This window comes from Lethenteron reissneri, chromosome 9, assembly GCF_015708825.2.
Source record: "Lethenteron reissneri isolate LAM-NWPU_2019-01 chromosome 9, ASM1570882v1, whole genome shotgun sequence".
In the NCBI taxonomy this organism is placed as follows: domain Eukaryota; kingdom Metazoa; phylum Chordata; class Hyperoartia; order Petromyzontiformes; family Petromyzontidae; genus Lethenteron; species Lethenteron reissneri.
Window position 1 is genome coordinate 12704181 of NC_083787.1, and position 16178 is coordinate 12720358.

The 16178-nt window shown below is 52.4% G+C and overlaps 1 protein-coding gene and 1 long non-coding RNA gene across 4 annotated transcripts; one reads left to right on the forward strand and one right to left on the reverse strand.

Moving 5' to 3' along the window:
• Positions 1-806: 806 nt before the first annotated feature.
• On the reverse strand, positions 807-10439 carry LOC133340296 (uncharacterized). Its single transcript, XR_009754866.1, has 5 exons — positions 10273-10439; positions 4184-4353; positions 3275-3939; positions 2219-2307; positions 807-875 (listed from the first exon to the last, which is right to left on the reverse strand). It is a non-coding gene; the product is annotated as an uncharacterized LOC133340296 (long non-coding RNA).
• LOC133340271 (uncharacterized) lies at positions 9909-15893 on the forward strand. 3 transcript variants are annotated; one of them, XM_061548363.1, is made up of 3 exons: positions 9909-10764; positions 10798-11074; positions 13399-15893. In XM_061548363.1, exons 2-3 carry the CDS (start codon positions 10889-10891, stop codon positions 14518-14520), a joined length of 1308 nt encoding a protein of 435 aa, XP_061404347.1. In that variant the 5' UTR covers positions 9909-10764; positions 10798-10888; the 3' UTR covers positions 14521-15893. The 3 variants fall into 3 exon arrangements, with proteins under 3 accessions (XP_061404347.1, XP_061404348.1, XP_061404346.1); XM_061548364.1 differs by having other exon boundaries at positions 10810-11074; XM_061548362.1 differs by having other exon boundaries at positions 9909-11074.
• Positions 15894-16178: the final 285 nt, after the last annotated feature.

Consider the following 16178-nt stretch of genomic DNA (forward strand, 5'->3'; position numbering starts at 1 on the left):
GTGTGTGTGTGAGAGTGTGTGTGAGAGTGCGTGTGTGTGTGAGAGAGTGTGTGAGAGAGTGTGTGTGTGAGAGTGCGTGTGTGTGAGAGATTGTGTGTGTGTGTGTGTGAGGGTGTGTGTGTGTGTGAGAGTGTGTGAGAGTGTTCGTGTGTGAGAGTGTGTGAGAGAGTGTGAGAGTGTGTGTGAGAGTGCGTGTGTGTGTGAGAGAGTGTGTTTGAGAGTGTGTGTGTGTGAGAGTGTGAGAGAGTGAGTGTGAGAGTGTGCGTGTGTGTGAGTGTGTGTGTGTGAGTGTGTGTGAGAGTGCGTGTGTGTGTGTGAGAGAGTGTGTTTGAGAGTGTGTGTTTGAGAGAGTGTGTTTGAGAGTGTGCGTGTGTGTGTGAGAGAGTGTGTGAGAGAGTGCGTGTGTGTGCGTGTGTGTGAGTGCGTGTGTCTCTGCGTGTTATTAATTGTTCTCTTTGATCGCCATTGAGGCGCGTGACAGTGAGTGGTGTGCGGGAAGGCGGGGATAGTGGAGGCGAAGCTGCGTGCAGCTGATAAACTCTGGAGACGGGGGGCGGCGGGGGGGGGTCTGGTGGGTTGTGGGGGGGGGCTCGGAGGGGGCGACTGGGGGAGTGGGGGAGGCAGGGAGAAGTCGCCGGTGCGGACATTCACGCGGCGTAGCGCACGCAGATACACGGCGCGTACAGACGCGGTGTGCGGTGGTCGGTGTCCACACGACGCAACAACGACTGTCGCTCGACACTCGGTGGTGGTGACGTCACCACGACGCTTGTGCCAGGCTGGGTGCACGTGCCTGACTGAGATGATTGGCAGATGCGCCGCCGGTGCCACCTCGCTGCGTCTTCGCCCGCCCGGCGTTTTCGAGCGTCGCTCCTCTGCATATAAACAAAAGATCCCCCCGGATAACCTCAACGGACTGTTGGGTCAAGAGCTGTTTAGGAACACTTATGAAGGCCGGCACTGCACACGAGGGGGTGGGTGGCCAACACCACGCCCGGCCGCCTTTGTCTCCGCAGTGCTCATGATTAAGGCTGGATTAAGGCAATGCGAACATACATATACAATTTAACACGGGCACACACTCACACAATACACCAGCATAACAACACGCGCACACTCTACGCACGTACATACACACACGCTCTAACACACGCACACACGTACACAGGCACACGCGAACACACGCACACACGTGCATACACACACGCACAGTCTAACCCACGCACACTCCAACACACGCATACTGCAACACACACACGCTAACACACGCACACACTAAGACACGCACACACTAACACACGCACACACTAACACACGCACACGCGTAGCACCAAGGGGGCTCAAGAGCTCACACCGCTAATGAATTTGGAGGAGACGATAACGAGGAATCTCACCCCATTATTCGCCTCCAGCCCTCACCCCCACATTGTCAACCACCAGCCCAGCCTCCACAGCCCCCGCTACCACCACCACCACCACCGCCCCTCCAGACTCACACACTCTCACATTCTCTCACACACTCACACATACTCACGCAGGCTCACACAACACAACGATACCACGAAAAGCATTAGCAGGGGCAAGCGCTGTTAGCACCCATGAAGGCCGGCACGGCACACGCGGGCATGGGGTGACCAGAACCACGCCCGGCCGCCTTTGTCTCCCAAAGTGCTGACGTTTACACGCCGAGCCAGAAACACATTTTTAAGGCTGAGTCGAACTAGGGCAGGACCAGCACCGGCTCAAATAAATACATATTCGCCACTTGCAATTGGTTGTGGGAATCTAATTCGGCTCGCTGCGTTCGTAGCGCAGTGCGCTAACCACTGCACGACTGCTCTCCACTATAAACCACATCTATAAACAGTATACGGTGCAGTATAAACAGTATACAGTATACACACTAACACACATACATCAAATGCCATTTGCCACAAAGTGGCGGTGACATCGCCACGGCGCCTGTGCCAGGCAAGGTGCACTTTGAGGACACGTGAAGTGTCGAAGGCGCCCCGACAGGTCGCGGGACAGACCCAAAGTGCCATGGGGTTGACTGACCTAACTGGCAGATGCACCACCTGTGCCCCCTACTGTGTCAACTTGCTGCGTTTTAAAGGCGCACACATACCGTCATATATGGTCACACGTTGTTACGCATACTCATTCACCCACACAAGATCTCCCATGCACGCAACAAAGATCCACCGTATAGCCTTACCAGACTGTTGGGGCAAGTTCTGTTTGCAAGCACCTATGAAGGTCGGCACGGCACACGAGGGAGCACCACGCCCGGACGCATTTGTCTCCCTAGTGGCGATACAGTATTTACACATCGCATCAGATACTAATTTAGGCTGAGTCGACCTAGGGGAGGCCCAGCGTGCGATGTTTACACAACGCTTCCCCACACACACAAAACCCCCCGTATAGCCTTAATAGACTGCTTGGGCAATTGCTGATAGCGAGTAGCACCTATTCAGGCCGGAACGGCACACGAGGGGGTGGGTGGCCGGCACCACGCCCGACCGCCTTTGTCTCCCCAGTGGCGATGTTTACACACCGCAGCATTTGAGGCTGAGTCGACCTAGGGGAGTACTAGGACCGGTTCAGATCATCGTCACTGGTGTTGGCCGTGAGCGAGATTCGAACTCGGGACCCAGGTTCGTAGCGCAGCGCGCTAACCGCTACACTACCGCTCCCCACACACTCACCCATAAATAGACACAACATCTCTCACATGCACCTACTCACACTCTCAACAATCACCAACAGAGCCACCACCGCGTCGATCGTCACCACCAGGGCTGGACTGTACATGTACAAATTGCGCTGCTAATATTGAGTCTTCTCTTCCAAGAGGTTTGGGCAGCGTGAAAGAATAGGCCAAAGTATACTTTAGAGGGAGTCTCTATCGTGCAGGATATTCCGGCAGCAATGGCATGAGCGAGCAATTGCAGCGCTGCGTCTTTACCTTGGATTGTCGGTATGACAATTGGCGGCTTGGGAGTTAAAAACTAAACTAAACTAGAGCTGTTATAATTATTATTATACCAGATAAGATTCACTGTGCTGTATAGATTTTTTTCAGAAAAAACCTGGCCACAAATGACAGCTGGGCTTATCGCGCAAGTTGTTTCTAAATGTGGCGAGAAAACCCGGAGGTCCACACGACCACGGGACGAGTAGCATGCACACTCCAAATATACAGAAGGGGTCAGGGATCGGATCGAACCCACGACCTCTTGGATAGCAGGCGAGAGAGTTCACATCTCACCAGCGTGGCGCCTCTGTCACCCGTGTCATGGATCCAGCAATCCCTCTGGATGTGGCCGTCACGGATGCAATCCCTCAAATTTGGCACGGGACTCCTCTGAGTTCGCGGTTCGACTCGTGTTGCGGGTGAATATTTCATGAGAGCTGAATAATGGATGGGATGGATGTTGCTTGCTTGTCAGTTTCGTGGCCACGGCCACTCGGGCGAGCGTCTTGGCACAATTCACCGTGGGGCGATGCCGCCACCTGGCGGGGGCATTTCATATGAGGCCGATGATCGTGATCGGAATATTTACTTATTCTGCCAATTAAAACGGATGAAAAAAATACCCCGTTAAAAACTGAGTCATAAAATCATACAAAAATCCGTTCAAAACGAACTTTTTAAAATACAAAAACTAAAAAAAAATTAGGATCTTTAAAAAAATAAAAAAATCGTAAAAAAGGTAGGATCTTAACACATACAACCGTTAAGTGTTAGACTAAAGACAATACGTTAAATAACAAACATGTTTACACAAACCCACGCAAACAGTAACATTTTAACTTAAGAAGGGAGTATATGTTGTAAAATTATAGCAAATGTATAACAAATACGAACTAAAGAACTTAGCTTGGAGGCCGATCTTGACACTGCTGGTACCGGTCTTCAGCAAGTCCACTCAGCTGTGTTTGTTGTTGTTGTTGATGATGAGTCGCACCATGAAACGAAAGGATCATAGAAAGGAGACTGAGGAAGCTGATGGATATTGGCGAGAGTCAGTTTGGATTCAGACGGGGAAGGGAAACAATGGATTCGATCTTTGCACTGAGAGTATTGATGGAGAAGTTCAGAGAGAAGACACGGGGCCTGCGTGTGGTGTTCATTGATCTCGAGAAAGCGTAACCACAGGGTGTCTAGCGAGCTCACCTGGTGGTGCATGAGAAGAAGAGGAATCCCTGAGGTGTACGTCCGGCTGATCCAGGATCAGCGTGAACGAGGGAGAGTGCACGTGTGAAGCGGCTATGGGGTGTCGGGGGGCTTTCAAGTGAAATCCGGAGCGAGGTTCCGTCCTGAGCCCCTTCCTGTTCATCCTGGTGCTGGACACATTCACGAGAGAGACATGCAGAGGGAGCCCCACTGGTGGATGCTGTTTGCAGACGACATTGTGGCGATGCCGGTGGAAGCAGAGGGGGTAGTGGAAGAGGATTTGAAGATCTGGGTGCAAAAGATTGAAGGGAATGGGTTGAGGAGCAGTCGAGCGAAGACGGAGTACACGGTGGCAAGTTTCAGTGGAAATAATGCAGGAGATTGCTAATTGGAATTGACCAGTTCATGAAGACAAACGAGTTTAAGTTTACCGGGGTGCCACAACGTGTTGCTGTTGGGTCACTATGATGGATGAGAACAATAACAAGGGCTGGATGGCTGAAATGGAAAGAGATGACTGGTGTGGTGTGCGATAAGAGGGTCCCAGTTTGGTTGAAGGGAAAAGTGTATAGTGTATAGTGTAGTGTACAATGTAGTGTATAGTGTAGTGTATAGTGTAGTGTATAGTGTAGTGTACAATGTAGTGTGTAGTGTAGTGTATAGTGTAGTGTACAGTGTAGTGTATAGTGTAGTGTATAGTGTAGTGTACAATGTAGTGTATAGTGTAGTGTATAGTACAAGACGGTGGTGAAGCCGGTGCTGTTGTATGGGGCCGAGTGATGGGGTACAAGAAAGAGGGAAGGCAATCTACGTCAGTCACAGAGATGAGGATGTTGGGTTTAACAAGGAAGAACAGGGTGAGAAATGAAGACGTGACAGGAAGGCTCAAGGTGGTAAAATTCACGGAGAAAATGAGCGAGAAAAGGCTGGTGTCGTGCGGTCACGTGGAGAGACAACAGGAAAATTACGTGGGTCAGAAGGTGCAAGTGACGCAAGTGGAAAGTGATGAAGAGGAAGGCAGAAGAAGAGGTGGAGGGGGGCGATGTGGTGCGATCGGACACGGTGGCCCGAGGAGCGGAAAGAGAGATGGCGCAGGACGTGGCAGCGTGGAGAATGTTGGCAAGGGCAGCGGACACCCCCACGTGAGTGGGACAAACGCGTGGAAGAAGAAGTTGTTGCTGGTGGTCATAGTGTTGTTGGTATTGGTGTGGTGTTGTTTTGAAGGCGCTGCCACGGTCTTTGTAGAGTCATCAGCAGTCATATTTGCTTCAACCAATACTATTGCCCTGCCAGGTGTTCAAAGGCAAGGGCCCTCTCGATTGCTGAAATTGTGCACTCCCAGAAAGCAGGCCGGTGTGGCTGACGAGATGTGTAAAATCATTGTATTTTCAAATTGGCGGGACAGATTGCCTCGTTGTTTCCTCGACTATTGTTGTATTTTCTCCATCAGTCTCCATGGTTTATACCCGTATGTCAAAGAAGAAGAAGAAGCTGTTACAGCACCACCGCGAAAGCCGTCCGCTCAGTGCGGTCGATGCATCTCGTTGTTTTCACGGGTTTCTTTTCCGAATCCCAGTTTTGGCCAGAAACACCGCGAAAACAATTGTGGCAAATTTACGAACCCAGTGTTTTTTGTCCCGAATCACCGAGTGATACCGGTGATACTGCTGCTGCGTTGGCAAGTAGTGCACAAGAAACAACACCAACACTCTCAACACAATGGGCTTAAAGTGAAAAAATATATATTAAATAGGCGACGTTTCGGGAAATGGCCTTTCTTCATAGCACACGTGCTATTACGGCCACACAGTGGTATTGGCTCATGTGTTAGACTTCTATACAGAATGGATCCCCGTGTTGTCCTAAATCTAAACTAATAACAAGGATCCGTATTGTCCTTGATTGGGTTTCCAAATCTCTCGTTTTTTTGTATAGTTTGTTGTGGTAACGATCTGACGCGGCCCTACTGGACATCTGTTAAAATAGCTTAATAGCTCATCGGATTCCTCCAGTGTAAGTAAACAGTCTGATTCTGATAATTGCTAGAATACGCGCTGTGCTAATTCGAGTGAAAAGCTTGGAGATTCGTATGATGGATGGAGGAATAAAGAACATGCTTTAATATTGTGAACGTCCGTAATATTTTGTTCACATTGAATGGATTTCGGACGCAGTGATTGGGAATACGTTATAGTATTGTATTACACTTTGTGGCCAGCAGACGGCAGTCCCGCACATATACTGGACTATAATTGTTGTACGGCACTGCTGTGCTTCCCACCTTCACGAACCCCAGTGTGGTGTCAAATAACCCCCACGACTCAGCACGGCGTGGCAGGGGGAGGGCGTGCATCCAGCAGTGGATTTACAAATCACTGTTTTGTCTCACCCATCACAACTGTGTTCAACAACCACACGTGTGCAGATCACAACAAGCACACTAACAAACTCACTCACCCACCCACTCACCACACTGCAGATCACAACACACTAACAAACTCACTCACCCACCCACTCACCACACTACAAGTCACAACAAGCACACTCACCCACTCACTCACCCACCCACTCACCACACTGCAGGTCACAACAAGCACACTAACAAACTCACCCACCCACTCACCACACTGCAGGTCACAACAAGCACACTAACAAACTCACCCACCCACCCACTCACCACACTGCAGGTCACAACAAGCACACTAACAAACTCACTCACCCACCCACTCACCACACTACAGATCACAACACACTAACAAACTCACTCACCCACCCACTCACCACACTACAGGTCACAACAAGCACACTAACAAACTCACTCACCCACCCACTCACCACACTACAGGTCACAACAAGCACACTAACAAACTCACTCACCCACCCACTCACCACACTACAGGTCACAACAAGCACACTAACAAACTCACTCACCCACCCACTCACCACACTGCAGGTCACAACAAGCACACTAACAAACTCACTCACCCACCCACTCACCACACTACAGGTCACAACAAGCACACTAACAAACTCACTCACCCACCCACTCACCACACTGCAGGTCACAACAAGCACACTAACAAACTCACTCACCCACCCACTCACCACACTGCAGATCACAACACACTAACAAACTCAATCACCCACCCACTCACCACACTGCAAGTCACAACAAGCACACTCACCCACTCACTCACCCACCCACTCACCACACTACAGATCACAACACACTAACAAACTCAATCACCCACCCACTCACCACACTGCAAGTCACAACAAGCACACTCACCCACTCACTCACCCACCCACTCACCACACTACAGATCAACTGTCTTCTCTTGTTGCTTCCTCCCTACGTCTCTCGTCTACACAAGCTCTTGTGATAAATAACCTTGCTGAATCCAGGAAGTGCGTGCCACTCTTATCTATTGCAACTTCGTTAGTGCCGCATGTTGCTGGCTGCTAGATGTTTTTGGTATTTTGCTCAGCAACTGTGTACAAAAAAACCGTTCCACCCCAGGTACTACTGCTTTCTGCAGTGACCCATGGCTCCTACCATCTGGGAATTGCCCAGTGAGATTGGAACGTTGGGAAAAGGTTGGGCCAACATCGGTCCAACCAAAATGCCAACGTTGACCCAACATTGCATGTTCACCGAGAGAGGACTTGTGTTTAGTGTTTGCCCCAGGGTCTGTTGTATATATAAGAGCCTTCTGATCTCAATGTCTCTCACCTCAGGAGGATTCAGGTTAATGATGCGGAGCTCTCGGGCATACAGGCGGTGCAACTCTGCGAGGACTTCAACAGCCAGATGAGGCCCGGGCTCGGGGCGACTAAAGAATCGGGTACATTGGAGATAGGAATCCCAATTAAAATGCCTTGCACCAGGGCCCGTGCCAAAACTTTCTCGCTGCAGAATAGATAATATAAAAACACCTAAAGTATTTCTTGCACATTCCATCAGCTCCACAGCCTTCTGGGAGCGCACACTCTCAGCAGCATGGGCTCAGTCCAAGCAAACCTCTCGACCAGTTTCGGTATTCAGTATCTCGCCAGCACGGTCAGCCTCGCTTGAATCGATGCTGGCGAATTGGGGAAACGTTATAGGGACCGTCTCCTGAAGACATGGGTCCCAGTTCGATGCAACATTGTAAAATAATCAACTCAACATATCACGCTGCCGAGGTCTCCATCGACACACAAATCAGCCCTCGGAGACAGGGTTGACGGGGGGACACGTGGGGAATGGAGGAGTGAGGATGGAGTGGATTATCGGGAAATTGTGGATAAGACGTGATTTGGAGGATGGGAGAGAGATGGTGGAGGAGGAGGGTGATGACAGAGAGCCGTGGTGAATGGGAATGACGGAGTGGGTGACGATGGAAGATAAAACATAAATACAACGTCAGGCCCACTGATCAAGGTAGTGCTTTTTTAGAAGCGACCTGGCCACAAATGATATCTCAGCGAAGCAAGTTATCGTGTGGCAATTTATAGCAGCCAGACACTCTAAACGCGTGATGTTGATTCTAAATGTGGTAGGAAAACCCGGAGGACCCGGAAAAAATCCCATGCGACCACGGGGAGAGATACAATCAAATTCCAAACATACAAACAGGCGTCAGGGTCGGGATGGAGCCCACGACCTCCTGCGCACCAGGCGAGGTAGTTAACGTCTCGCCACCGCGGCACCGCAGGCAAGCGATGGAGGCGGTGTGATCATGCTGCCGATGAGGGCATCTGACAGAGGGAGACTGTGGAGGGGAACTTGAAGGACAACAGCGAGAGAGAGCTGGCAAGTGTTTAATATCTCCCCTGGTATACAGGAGGTCGTAGGTTTGATCCTGATCCTGACCCTGACGCCTGTGTGGTTTGGAGTTTGCGTGTCTCTCTCCCCTTGGTCGCGTGGATTTGTCTCCGAGTCCACATTGAGAATCAACATCACGAGTTCAGAGTGTCTGGCCGCTATAAATGTCCACGTGATAAGTCCCCAACTTCGTTGAGCTCTCATTTGTGATGGCCAAGTCACTTCACCAAAAAACGATCTCTTAAGTTCAGTGGGGCCTCACGTGGTCAAACTAAAACAAAGTTGACGTCGTGAGTTTGTCCTGTCATGCCGCGTGGGTCGTGAGCGTTGTTTGACCACTCGTCGAGTTGATACACCAGTGGGGCTTTGCCTGGTAGGATGGGAATGGTTCAGTTGTATTTGTTTGTGTTTGTGAGATTTGTTTACCTTTCTTGTAACTTTGCACTACTCTCGTGTTTGTGTAATGTTTGCTGTTGTGACGTTCTTACCCCCGTATAAATATTGTGATTCTGAGGAGTGCGGGTTGTTGAACGTGTGGAGCACAGACGCGGCAGCGTAGAAGTGCATTACAACAACGGGGTTTTGTGGGCCAGTTGTTCAGGAGTATTTGGCTGCTGTACATGTCCACACGATAAGCAGTTGTTGAGCTTTCATTCGCGATGCCCAGGTCGCTTCTGATAAAGAGCTGCGTAGCTCAGTTGGGGCCTTACCTGGTAAGCTTTAAAGCTATATCTATAGTTCATAGTTTATTATTTATAGTTCACAGGATGTTGCAGGATGATGATGGAGGAGGAGGAGGAGGATGGAGGAGGGGGACGTAGCGAGGTCGTTGGGGCGGAGGAGTCTCCCCCCCCGCGCCCGTCGCCATGGAGATTCGCGTGACGCGCCCCGCAGATCCGGGCTCGGGGCTCCCAGCCCCGGGAGGTTGGGGGAGACACGGAGACATCGCGGGGAGACACGGGGACACCTCAGGGAGACACCGCGGGGAGACATCAGGGAGACACCGCGGGGAGACACGGGGAGACAGGGAGACACCGCGGGGAGACACGGGGAGACACGGAGACACGGGGAGAGACCGCAGGGAGACACGGGGAGACACGGAGACACCGCAGGGAGACACGGAGACACGGGGAGACACAAGGAGACACGGGGAGACACGGAGACACCGCAGGGAGACACAGGGGGACACCGCAGGGAGACGCGGGGTTTGTGGGCTGGGCGTGTTACGGAGCGAGACGGGGAGACGGGTAATCGTCCACGCCGGAGACGCGGGTTCACTCACGGGACACGGGGTGGAGCAGGAGGTGACTTGGCGCTCCTGGCATCACCCTAAACTCCTCCTCCTCATCCTCCTCCACCACCACCTCCACCTGCACCTGCAGGGATCTCCCACTCGTGAGGAGCTCGCGGGTGGGAGAAGGCAGCCCGCTGAGACGAGGCTGAGGAGGGCTGAGGTTGAGCAAGCTGCAGGAGCCGTGCGACAGGGAGGTGGAGGAGGTGGAGGAGGAGTTGGAGTGAGTTGAGGAGGAGGAGGTAGCGAGGAGGGGGTGCTTGAGGAGGTTGCGAACGCGAAACGTTGAGCGAGCTCAGGAGGAGGTCGCGGGAGAAGGAGGGAGATTGACGAGGGGAGTGGGGGGGGGGATTGAGGAGCAGCCCCGGGGGGGTTGTTGAGGAGGGTTGAGACGACGGCAAGAGGCTGATGTAGCCGAGAAGCTGGAGTCAACGTCTTGAGGCGTTGGAGGTTGAGGAAGCTGGGGGAGGAGAGGCCGACGAGGTTGAGGAGGAGGTTGAGGAGGAGGCTGACGAGGTTGAGGAGGAGGTTGAGGAGGAGGCTGACGAGGCCGACGAGGTTGAGGAGGAGGCCGACGAGGTTGAGGAGGAGGAGGAGGCCGCCGGGCATGGAGGGCCGTGCGGGCTGGTGTGGCCGTGCCCGTGGCTGCTGCTCCGCGAGCCCCGAGGCGGCCGAGAGGCGCATCGTGGAGGCCCTCCTCGCCTGCAGCGGGGGGGCCGCGGGCGACGAGGAGCAGGAGGAGGACGAGGAGGAGGAGGCGGCGGCGAGGGCGAGGGGAGCCTGGGCTGAAGAGGTGGGAGAGCTGCTTGTGCCGTCAACGCACCGCGCGCCGACTGAGCGTGAGCCAAGATGACGGCGTGGAGCGGTGCCGGATTATCCTCGTAGCAAAAGTAGCTACACGTGTAGTAGTAGTAGCTGCTACACGTGTAGTAGCTGCTACACGTGTAGCAGCTACTACACAAGTTGCTACTACACGTGTCGCTACTACATGTTGCTACTACACAAGTAGCTGCTACACGTGTAGCAGCTACTACACAAGTTGCTACTACACGTGTAGCTACTACATGTTTCTACTACACAAGTAGCTGCTACACGTGTAGTAGCTACTACACGTGTAGTAGTAGCTGCTGCTACACATGTTGCTACTACACAAGTAGCTGCTACATATGTAGTATCTACTACACACGTAGCTACTACACATGTAGCTACTACACAAGTATCTACTACATATGTAGTAGATACTTGTGTAGCTACTACACAAGTAGCTACTACATGTGTAGTTGCTACGGGCCCCGCGCTAAATGCTTTCAAGCTATCAATTCCGGTTCAGTGATTCTGCACTTGCTCTATTACTATAGTACTATAATGCCTTCGACTACGAACGACTGGGTGTTTAAGGTTAGCGATTTGTCGTATTATCTGGCTGTGTAGCAAATGAAAACATACAATTACTTTACTGTGCAAGTAAAAAAATGCGTGTTTTAATATTCGTGTTTTTAGGGCCCCTTTATGACACATGCGACCAGCACCGCGTAGGGGTTGGCCACCCATCCAGCCAGATCGTGGACTGGCTGCCGGTATGGAGTGCGCGACCGTGTGCACGAGTTTATTGAGCGGTAACTGTGGAGAGATTCGGGGGTTGTTGGATGTGGGTGCCCCTAGTGATTTGTAACCGGAGATCTGGGTCATCGTGCATGGGCACCCAGAAGGGATGGAATTTGAATGATGGTGCCATCACTGTCATTGCTGTTCCGTGTGTGTGTTGATCGAGGCGGGGGAGCATAGACGTGGGGGCATAGTGTAGTACAATGGAGTTCGCTGCACTGCCCACAAGTTATGCCGCACAAGGCAATTAGCCAGCCAGATTTTCGTGCCTTAGAAGCAGCGCACTCAGAGCAATTGTTTGAGTCCATCATCCATGCGTCCTGTGATATTTGCGGCCGTTCGTCAGCATTGATTTAACCAAGCCTGACTGCTCCGTCGAAACCGCTCCAGTGTCGCTTGTCTTGAGATCAGTGCTGCTGAAATGACGCACTTTCAGCAGAACGCGTGCCGTGCCTGATGGGTTGTATAAGAAATTATTTTACAGCAAGTCGTCATGCAGAGAGGTGGACCGGTGAAGGAAACGTTTGTGGTGCTTATTTAAATCATCATCAAACGTGGGTCGACAGAATAGGTATCACTTTGTGGGAGGCCAAACAGCGATTAAAACTAATCAAATGTTTGTTATTTTACTAATACATTTTTTAAAAGAGCTATATAACTCAATGGACCTTACTTGGTATAATAAAAAGAAATAGTTTAAATAGTTTAATTTTCCCTCTTCCATGCCGTGTGGGTCGTGGGTGTTGTTTGACCAATCGTCGAGTTGATCATTGCGAGTTGTTGATCGTGTGGGAGCACAGACGCAGTCTGCGTCACACGACGTAGCCCTGCAACCTATAACACCTGTTGTGCATGGAGTATACTGTATTTGGGAGAAAATACAACGTAAATATTTCTACCAATCGCAGAACAATTGCGTAGGATGTCCCCGGTTGCGCTGCGTGACTCTCCGATGCGTTACCAGGTCGTGCCGCGCGCGTTGTTCGCCGTCATTGGCTACGTACGGTGCGAAAGAAGGTCAACATACGCACATTATGTCCGACGTTTTGCTCCACACGCTGGGAGTTTCTTCAGGAAGTGAAAACACAATGCACGCAGTCCAACCCGAAAACAAAACACATCCGAGAAGCAGACTCGGACTTTATTATTTTAGCTGCCCAAGGCCCCATTGAGCCACGCAGCTCCATTTACTCCACCGACAGCCACAGCCCAAGACCCATCGGCTGTGGCCGCAGCTACAGCACCTTGCAGGGTGGACGGAATGTGTAACCAAGAGCAAAAACAACAAGTTATTATTGACACAAAACCCATGCCAAAACTTACTGCAAACCAGATAAACAACACAAAGTGCTTACATTAAAGCAAGCCTAGGACTCGTGCGTCATTGTTTTTGTTGTGATTGTCGTGGTTGTTCCTGTGATTGTTGTGGTTATGATTGTTGTGGTGGTTGTTGTTGCTGTGATTGTTGTGGTTGTCGTTTCTGTGATTGTTATTATTGTCATCATACTGCAGGTTCACGGCTGGCGCCGCTCCGCTCCCTACTCCCTGCCGACTCCGAACTCCGCGCGTCGCCGCGGCGCCACCGGCCCGTCCACTGCGCCCGCCCGTGGGTCCGCCGCGACCTTCCGACATGGCACTCCGGGCCGGCCAGCGGCCGCTCGGCGAGCGGCCCGGGAGAGTGGCGGCCCGGGAGCGGCGCGGGAGACCTGGGACTTGGCCGCAGAGCCGGGGGCCCGGCTCGCGACGCTTCAGCAGACCGCGTGGGGCAGATGGACGGGGGATAAGTGGACAACACGGATGGTCCACAGCGAGGGTTCGTCTCCACGGGGCTGCTACCCTGATCCCAATGAGCAGGATGAGGAGGAGAAGGATGGTGAGCAGGATGAGGAGGAGGAGCATGAGGAGGTGGAGGCACGAGGGGAGGTGGAGGAGCTCTGCTCGGCCGCGTCTCGGCTGCACGTGGCCCCGCGCGCTCTCGTCAGGGACGAGGACTGCGCCACGTCGACCGATGAGCGGAATGAGGATGGGCGAGGTGCGCACCACGGCCCCGTGCCGGAATCCGGCTCCAAAGCTGGCACAGCCCATGACAGCGACCAGGGGCCCGACTTGCCACCGTCGTTCAGCCTCTACTCCGTCTTGCCGCCGGTGAGGAGCGAGGCTCGCGGCTCTCTGGCCAATCCGGCGTCGGGGCTCTCCGACCCATGGCGGCACCTGGACGCGGACGTGCTCAAGATTGACAATTGCCGGCGTGTCGAGTCGGCACCGGCCGGGAGGGGGAGCGGCGGATTGAACTACGAGCCGCGCGGCCGCCGACGCTGGTGGAGCTCCAGGCAGCCCGCGGCAGGGAGGGCGGCCAGGAGGGCGACGGGATCGCGCGCTCACGAGCGAGCGGCCAGGGTGCGATGCGGGGTCGGGACTGCCGGCAGGAGGGGCGGACGAACGGGAAAGGATGTGGCGCAAAGGTCGGGTTCCGGCGGCGGGAGCGGTGGCGACGGTGGCGACGCGGAGAGCGTGGGGAACGTGCGGCGAGAGGGTTTTGAAACTCGGGATGAGCACAGGGCCGGGGGGCGCCTGCCGCTAGTGCAGGGATGCAAGGTCCGTATCCCCATGGTACCACACACACTGCTCTTGTGACTAAGACCAACAGAGTGAAAAAACAGCCGCTGTATCATCATCGTCACCGCCACCATCGTCATCATCTCATCATAAAATGCTCCCTGGGACCTGGATGCGTCTGAGCCATGGTATGGATCCCCACGTGGGACTTTCAACTAAAACCACGGTTGAGAGATGTTTATCGGACGGTGTTAAAGTGCACCGAGTGCAATCGAGGGACACGTGTTTACAGCGAGCCACTGCTCGACGCTTACCGAAAAAAATACCCGCGGGCACACTCAGCTTACACGCGGGCGGGTGCGACGACCTCACTGCCACGCCGACTCGCCTTTCATCGCTCCGGACTCATTAGCGCGTGCGGCTCCATTGACTGGGGTCATTAATCACGGCGGCGAGAGATCACGGGTCGCGGGATGTGGGTGTTGGCTTACGGTGGGCGTCGAGGTGAAGGGAGGGGGGGGGGGCATTACGATGTTCGCAGCTTGTAAGACGCAAAACACACCGCTGAGATGCGTAACGCTACGTGAGGTTCACCCAACTGACCACCGCGGGCCCCCTCCCACTCTCACGCAAAGTTTGTGGTATTCGTACCACAGCACCATTGTGTAACCCCCCCCCCCCTACCAAGGAATATTGGAATATTCGCTCCCGCCAGCGGACGTTTGTTGCCTTCAAAGAGGGCCGAGTGTTAAGGTCAGCTTAAGCGATATAAGCTGAGAAAAAAAACCCAGCTACATTGGCGAGGGCACAGTTAGGGCCAGATCGTATGAAAATGTTAAATGCTACTGAAAAAGTGCTAACTTTATAGAAATGCTGTAAAAAACGTGGCCTTAAAAAACAAGGTTTTACTTTGAAATACACGCGATTCCTTGTCTACAAAACCAAATAAGGGGGATAAAAATATTGGGAAGCGGAAATAATACTTTGTCCGCAACTTGTAATGCTGGATGGTCCTGGAGTGTCGATGCGGCGGTTCACGCATTGCACTGAACCCCGCGACCTCGAGTCAATTCCCAGCCACGGTGGCGAGTGACATCTGAACAGGTCCTGGGTTTCCTCCTCCTTCACCAACCTGCTCTTTCCATCGTGGTGAAGTATGGTCAAATTACCGCCATTACCGAGAAGGCGTGGGAAGGCATTCAGCAATGGATTGAATAGGGCTGTGCAATGACCTACTCCTTTCTACAGAACACAGAGCGGCAGAGCGATGGTGCAGTGGTCACACTTGTGTCAAAGCAATAAGGGCCTGGGTTCGATTCCCGCCTCGACAGCCTTTCATTGCGAAGTTCAATTTATTTTCCTCCTGTTCTGCGTGGATTTCCTCCAGGTTCCCCAGTTTCCTCCCATAGTTTAAAAACAAAACATCAAAACCCCATACAATGCAATCTTAATTTTAGAACTTTCGTGACTGCAGTAAATGATTATTTGGTTCTTTCGGTTAAGTCACGTCTAAAGATAAAATAATAAATTAAATTAAATAATAGCATACGACGTTTCGATTGCAACACAAGCAATCATCATCAGGTATAATGAAATAGCGACATAAAATCTAACCAGAAAACTATACAGACATATTAGCAGACAGATATCACCAAGATACATAGAGGGAGCAACACAGGAACCAGAGAGGGGTGATCATCTCTGTGGGGTGGCCTTACAATATACAATGCAACCGG